This window comes from Melitaea cinxia, chromosome 6 (genome assembly GCF_905220565.1).
Source record: "Melitaea cinxia chromosome 6, ilMelCinx1.1, whole genome shotgun sequence".
NCBI lineage: Eukaryota > Metazoa > Arthropoda > Insecta > Lepidoptera > Nymphalidae > Melitaea > Melitaea cinxia.
The window spans coordinates 13,221,002-13,229,235 of record NC_059399.1 but is presented as its reverse complement, the minus strand read 5'-3'; the positions used below and the strand labels follow the sequence as shown (position 1 = coordinate 13,229,235).

The following is an 8,234-nucleotide window of genomic DNA, read 5'->3' as shown; positions in this document are numbered from 1 at the left end:
TTTTGAAAAGGTTTACATCTCGATGTATTCGTTTTCATGCGATATCCAGATACTAACAGTGTATTCGTAATCTGCGTGACAAACAAAGACACTTTCGTTTACGGATGACCACTGAAAAGATGTTTTATCAGAGTTTTACAGGTAAACATTTTGGCTCCTCTCGGGCGTCACACGCCATACACAAGAAATACCAATGGCGCCTCTACGGCGCCATCCGTACCGAATCGGTTAATCGAAAGCTGGCTTGTTATGTGGTCCCATTTATTTGATCGAGATCTGACGTGTAATTTTGAATTATTCCTAATAATGCATATTTAATTGACATTTTCCCGACTAACTATGTCGTATTGCGTAATTGGGTTCGGTTTTTTTTTTCGTTTGCAAACAACTACAATTATAACTAATTTCAATCACTCAGTCTTCTGATGGAAACCGCACAACACATTATTTATTCTAAAATATTAAAGGTTAAGATTATGATAAATAAAATATACATAAAGTAAGACTCTTTATTGTTATTATATTTCAGAAAATAAATCACATGTATGTATTTGGTATTCAGCTGCGGCCGAATGTTATGAATTTGCACTGCAAACATTGGAATGTGTTCTAACAATTGCCAAATTTTCATTTTGTACAGTATGTATTATGCATGTTATAATAAACCCAAAATATCCAATTAGGTAATTATTGAGATAATACATTATTATTATACCAACACATAATGCTATATTAATTTAATCATAAATATCCCTACTCTTTCTTTACTTTATTAAATTTATAGCTTTTAGCAAGGAATTGATTAAACGAAGTTCTTATTTCAAGATCATCACATAATTTTACACAGAGACAATTATTTACACTAAACTTCATGGCATTGTCTCTTACGCGACTTCTCATCTTCCACTGGTTCTTTCCTTTTTAACGAATTTTCTGTTCCTTCAGATACATCTTCACTAGTATTAGATACTTCATTTTCAGTCTTGTTATCCGAACAATTTAGTCTATTTCCATCACCCGCAACTTCGTCAGTTGTTGGAGTGGCTCCAGTGTTTTGTTCTTTGTCAAAGTTAGATTCTTCATCTTGATTTGAATCATCCACCGACTTTTCCAGGTAATCATTTTCATCAGCGGCAGCCTCAAGTCTTTCAGCTGATCTCTGTGAGTTTTCATTTTCCTTGGCGCTTATGGAACTACGTTTGCTTAGTGAGATCCGCGCCATTAACGCCCTATGTAGCTGCGAAATATCACCTGGTGCACCCTAAAACATAGTATTAAATTAAAAATTTTGTAATACAAATGATTTAACTTAAACATAAGACAAGTAGATATATATTTAGTTCAACAAACTTTATTATTCCGCTAAACAAAAATAATTTCTACAATCTATACTAATATTATTATGCTGAAAAGCTTGTTTGTTTGAAAACATTAATTTCAGGAACTACTTACTAGTTCAAGTTGAATAATTACATATTTTATTAAAAAGTCCATTTATCGAGAAAGGTTAAAGCTATATAATAAGTATGTTTTTTCGTCAAATTACAGATCAATGCAGTGTAACTGCAGGGAACAGCTAGTAAAATATATAAACTGAAATGTAAATTGACAATTCAAATGTGATTGTAAAGCCTACTTGAACAAAGTAAGTTTTGATTTTGAAATATAAACATAGTCATTTATTGTATGATATTGTAGCATAACAACAATAGCATTTAACTGAGTGGCACAGTAGGAAATATCCTGCTCAAAATCTGAAGCAATCCGATTACAGAAGATACTGCTTTCAAACAGTGGTGTGTTTATGTGAGTTCAGATGTTGCAGGCGTCTGTAAGCTCTAAAGTAATCGCTTACAATCAGGAGCTTATTTGAAAACCCAGTTTAAAAAAAAGTTGAATAAAATCTAATGAATTTGGGCTAAAGTTTCCTTACAATTTTTTTAAATTTTACCACTATGACAAAATTTATATATAATATAGTTAATAGTAGTAAGTACTCCTGTACTTGAAATTTCAAAAATGCTAACCCAGATTTTAAATTACTGATATCAAACGAAAGCTAGTTTCTAACTCTCTACTAACTGGATTATTTCATCTCACAATAAGTATTTATAACAGAAATAAAGAGATAGAATAAGAATATTTATAAATATTATTTACTACTAGGCCGATTTTAACAATTATTGTTTCATAACTAGTTATATAGGGTTGCTAACATTGCCCAGAAGTAATGCTGACTACAAGAAGTAATCCTACTAAGCCATTTGGAGTCATCCATTAATCAGGTGAGATTCTAACGGGGAAGGGGAGGGGGCTAATTTGATGTCACGTGTATTTATTTTTTGTTGCGCAATTTCTAAGCTAAAAAACCTTAATGCTTAATCAGATTGCACTTGTATTTAAAGATACGTAATGGGTATTCTGAAAATTTCAATTTATTTTGCACAAAAAAATACACGTGTTTGGGTATATAGGGGGGGGGGGTAGTCTAAAACCACATCACATAGCACGAAGGGGTAGTATCTGATCAAAAATTTAATAAAAAACATCACTTAATTAATGGGCGGCCTTTAAACACATGTAATACAGCATTAATTTTTTCGAATAAAAGAATAAAAAACCAAACTTCAAAGAAAAAAACTGTGTTTAAAAAAAATACAAACTCACACTTACAGGTCACTAACTTAAAATTTTGGTACAAATAAATATGTTGTAACATACAAGCATGGTAAGCTGTGAGGCGACAGCAATAAAGAATATAGCCACCTCTCTCTTCCCGTGGGTGTCGTAAGAGGCAACTAAGGGATAACAAAGTTTCACTACCACCTTGGAACTTAAAAAGCCGACCGATGGCGGGATAACCATCCAAATATTGGCTTTGAAATACACAGACCGAAGACCGAATACCTGGCTACATATAATGGATGCACGCTACGGTTGGACCATCACTTTACCGAACTTGAGGTAGAACTTAGTCACATAAAGTGGAGCATACTGGGGTTGTCTGAAGTCCGAAGAGAGGGTGAGGACACAATGATCCTGGACTCCGGGTACTTGTTCTACTTCCATGTTGGTGATAGGCTTTCCCAAGGTGGCGTCGGTTTTCTGGTCCACAAGACTCTCACTAGCAACGTTGTGGAAGTCGGCAGTGTGTCGACCCATTTTTTGAGAAGAAACCCCAAAGGGGGCGGACATGGCAAAGCCCCGATTACTGTGACGAGGAACGAGATAGATTTCATCATGTCTCAGTGGTTAACAGGTTTAACACCGGCAGCGACCATCGGCTAGTACGGGGCACTCTGAATATATGGCTCCGAAAAGAGCGGGCCCGCTTGATGAAATCTACTCACCGACCTACGCTACCCCAAATACTATGTGGCTCCGAGCAGTTCCAATTGGAACTCCAAAACCGATTCGATTAGCGACGTGGACGAGATAACGGACAATGTAGTGAAGGCGATGTGTACACTGGGTCACAAACACTTCCACCAACAAAGTCAACGAAACAGACCAAACTTTCTCCCGAAGCTTGGGATCTGATGCGGCAGAGGCGCGAGTTGCCGGCTGCTTCACCAGAACAGAGGACTCTTTCCAAGAGGATACGGAAACTTGTACACCTAGAACTCCGCTGCTCAAATACAAGAGAGATTGCTACTCTGATTGAGCAGAATAGGGGGTCCAAAGTTTTCCAAAGACCATTGAGGAGAAGCCTTCTTCCGGAGCTCAAAACTGCGGATGGCAGAACCGTCTGCTCTCGCCCTCAAATCCAAAAAGAGGTTGATAATTTTTATGGACAGCTGTACTCGTCAAGCGCACGCAAGCCTGCGACTTGGGACACCGAAGACCCACGGGCACCATTGTTGTGCCATTATTCGGAGAGTATCCCGGACTTCGAAGAGGACAAGATTAGTGCAGCGCTTGGGCAGCTTAAAAACGGTAGGACCCCGGGGGATGACAGAATTACCACTGAGCTCCTTAAAGTCGCAGGGCGACCTGCCCTAAAAGCCCTGGCAAGACTCTTTAACGCCATCATCCACCGAGGTGCTATTCTTTAAGAGAGGCGATAAGTCTCTGTTGAAGAATTACAGACCAATCTCACTTTTGAGCCACGTCTATAAGCTGTTTTCGAGGGTTGTTACGAATCCAACCACCAGAGCAGGCTGGGTTTCGAAATGGCTACAGCATCGTGGACCACATCCATACTGTTCGGCAGATTATTTTTAAAAGACAAGAATATAATCAACCGCAGTGTATGGCATTTGTGGACTACGAGAAACCCTTCGACTCTGTCGAGACCTGGGCTATCTTGGAGTAGAGACCACGTCTTGGCAAAAGCAGTGTGGGACGTCCTCCGGCCCGTTGGACCGACGATCTACTCAAGATTGCCAGTGTAGGCTGGATGAGGATTGCCGAAAACCGGGATGTCTGGTGCGAACTTGGGGAGGCCTATGTCTAGCAGTGGACTGCCATAGGCTGAAGTGATGTGATGTGATGAGTGATGACCGAAGACGGGCAGCAGTGTCTTCGGTTCGACAATGCCAGCCCTGCGGTCACCAACCCGCTTGCCCAGCGTGGTGACTATGAGCAACACACATGAGTTTACACCATTTTTCGCGCGATCTTGTGGAGACCTATGTCCAGCAGTGGACTGCGATAGGCTGAAGTGATACAAGCATGGTTGTCTGTGTCTAAGGAAAGCAACTTACTACATGTGTGTAAGAGGCAGCAGGTTTAGATGCATATACATTTTCGATTATCAATTACATACAAATAAAACACATATATAATAATTAATATTATACATTAAGGGGCGAAACTGACAACAATCAGAGCAGAAAACAGGCATCTGCAACACTGGACTGCTAAGTCAGAAGAACATTATTCCTTTCAGTTATTAAATTTTAAAAATGTCTTTACATATTACATATCTCGTATGCTTTTAAAGTTTTAAAACATATCTAACACAATTCTCAATCAGTTTAAACTTTATAATATATTATAAGTCTTACCATGATGAGAAACAGTTTGACTTGTTGCTGTGCATCTGCTGCCGTGATTCGCAGCGACTTGTTTCCCGCACGCTCTACTACCATGTCCGGCCACAGCTTTGTGTTGAGCACGACGCGAAGAGAGCCCGCTACTCGAGCCACGAGCCGTGCCCCGCCTCCGCCGCTGGCTCCACCCACCGCACCCCGTGCCCCGCCCCCACCACTGGCCCCATCCACCACACCCCCCGCGCTACCGTCATTTAGCCTCAAAACGCCACGCCCGCGCTCACGCCAGCTACCACTCTCCCATGCAAATAGACGACACGATATCTGTGAAAAGTTTCCAAGCCATTTTTTTTTTCAATCGTATTTCTGAGACCTATTAATTAAACAATTACAACCATTTAAAACATACTACAATGACATTGCTGCTTGTCCATTAGTTCATTCAATTATGCCTCATACAACCTATTTCTTTTTGTAAGTAGATACATTTACTATGGCATATTTTCATCAAATTTTATAAATGGTGCCACTATGGCAAGAAAAAATTGAACTTATAAATATATATATTGTATGATAATAAATAGATGTTGTAATAACCAAGCAGAAGAAGATAATAAATAGCCATCATCATAAAACATTTAGCAACTATTATATTTATCCCCTCACTCCCCTTGTCACCATTTTTTGCAAATGCATTTTATGGATGATTCCAATGTTAATAAAAATACATTTCTCTATCTATAGCACTTGGCTGTAAATTCACCTGCAAAACGTTGATCTCGTCCTCCTCCCCGGTCATGGTACAGTAGGAAGTGGGCGGCGGAGGGCGCGCGTGCGAGCGTTCGTACTCGGCCGCCGCAGCGGCGAGACCCTCGCCACTTTCCGCCGCTTCATCTTGTGTCTGAATGATAAAAATTTATGTTATTTAATGTAATGGAATTTACAACTTTTTTTTTTCGTTGACCAAGCTGTTCAGATATATGTTTAATTATTTCCTTGAAAGTGTTTGTATGGAAGAGTATTTCCTGTTTGAATGAATCAATCAATACACCAACAATGCCAAGACATATTGGTCTCTGACATATATGTGATCATTAAAAAGTCAATAAAATAAATGACTAATGTTTGTCGTTCTTCCTATTTAAATTAAATTTATCACACACAAAAAATTATTTATATGCAATAACTTACATGCTGCGCATTATCTTTTACTGCTGATGCTGCTGCACTTGTAAACAGCAACTCAGAAGTACCATTTGAAGAGCTATGGTCTGTTAAAGATTCACCATTATTTAAATTTTCTTTAATCACTACTCTCTCACTCAAATTCTGACCAAAAACAAATCCAGTCGAAGATGTGCCCGTAGTGGACTGAACAGGGGCAGGTACTGATGTTGCTGTTCTAGGAGCCACACTTCCAGATCCCAGAGGAACAAACTTTGGTGCCTCTACATCTTTTGTCTCGTTTACTCTAGCATCTGCGGATGTTGCTGGCTCCTTATCTTTTTCAACACTTGCTCCTTCTGGATTAGTTGCTTTTAAAAAAGGATTATTTGTTGGCTTTAGTTGTGGTGGTCGTAGAACAGACCCTGAAATTTTGTAAATATTAAGTTATTGACTTTAAGATAAAAATAAATTTTGTTAATGTCTTAAACATATAATGTATTATTCCACATGTTTGTTATAATTAACAGCCATTTATAGCTCATTAAAGTCAAGTCAAATGAATACAAGAAAAATAAACCCAATAAATTTCTACCTATAGCAATTTAAAAAAAAAAATATTAGATATTTAATTTATAAGCAACCCTATAAAGTAGGATTATTGACTATATTTCCTTCTAAAACTTACGTAAAATGAATGGAAAGTATTATCAGAGTTTGTCAAAAACTAGAAACCGAGTATGTAAGTAAAAAAAGGGTCATTAAGTTATTTTATACAAGTGATACCTCGCAAGTTACATCAGATATAAGATGAATGCTGTTAACATTTTAAGACAAATAAAAACAAGAATAGACAAAAACGCATATATTAGCCACATTCACATACATTACTATTGTTTCGATTATAATATTGTTTATATTATGAGTGCACACACAATTACAGTATTAAAATGAAATCATACTTGACCAGTTCTGACAAAATCTAATTTTAGTATAATTTTACATGGCACAGAAATAGTATCTGTTTCAATACACATTCTAATTAATATTAATCTTACCGAATGGGTTACAGCTTTTGCTTGAGCCAGAAGCCAAGCTGGAACTTCCAAACCCACCAAGACGGGGTTTGGCAAGGACCACTCGAGACTGTGATGATCCACTGTAAAAATCTGCAGGTGTTTTCCCTTAAAGTTAGAAGTTCTTGCATTTTATTAAATTTTTCACATATTTTTATTACTTAATATGCAATTTGAGTCAATTTAAAAGATACTCTGCAAGCTGTTTCAAAGTTACTAAAAGGTATGACTAATGATGAAACATGGCCTTGTCGAGTTATCAAATTCAAATGTCACCAAAACTATCGAAAATAGTAAAAAAAATAATTTCGAGCGAAATAAACATGTTATCTTTGTATGACAACGCTACTATTATTACTGAAACACACTAAAATATGATTTGTTATCCATAAATGATATCTACACAACACAATTAATTACTTTTATATAATATGGTTATTAATACAGAGGATCCTAACTTATGATATGCTGTTTATTATTTAAATATTAGGCCACTAGGTAAGTTTGCAAAATGCTGATGTAGAGTATGGTTATTTACGATGGTGTCAATAGGGGAGGAACAGAAAACAGTAATCAATCATGTTACTGCTAATATAGGGATTAACGATAATTACTAAATAAAGTTACTAAGGAAATTAATACAAATGGAATATTAAATAAATGGATATACCTTGCTTAGCATCTGCCATTGTCGAAATATTCACAAAGATAACACAGATTATAACAACCAAAGAATATAGTACTCTCTACCGATAACAACAATACAAGTAATGGGAATTGAGAAAGCTAAAAACTAAAAAGTGCTGCCAGAATGATTGTCGTGTTCTATAACTACGAAAAACAATAATAATAAATAAAAAGAACAGACAATATCAGTTTATTGTTTTAAAGCATCTGATTAAAATTCAGGTAGGTATATTGAATACTTTTTAATTACGGCAAATTTGCATTATAAACCTTTAACTGATATTTGATATTGTGCACATAGATATAGTAAAAA

General features: G+C 36.9%; 1 protein-coding gene across 1 annotated transcript; it reads right to left on the bottom strand.

Moving 5' to 3' along the window:
- Nucleotides 1-495: 495 nt before the first annotated feature.
- Nucleotides 496-8,023, bottom strand: LOC123654664 (ran-binding protein 3). Its single transcript, XM_045590554.1, has 7 exons — nucleotides 7,905-8,023; nucleotides 7,217-7,342; nucleotides 6,186-6,583; nucleotides 5,758-5,895; nucleotides 5,243-5,318; nucleotides 5,010-5,164; nucleotides 496-1,261 (listed from the first exon to the last, which is right to left on the bottom strand). The coding sequence occupies exons 1-7, from the start codon at nucleotides 7,921-7,923 to the stop codon at nucleotides 863-865; spliced, it is 1,311 nt and encodes a 436-aa protein (XP_045446510.1). The 5' UTR covers nucleotides 7,924-8,023; the 3' UTR covers nucleotides 496-862.
- Nucleotides 8,024-8,234: the final 211 nt, after the last annotated feature.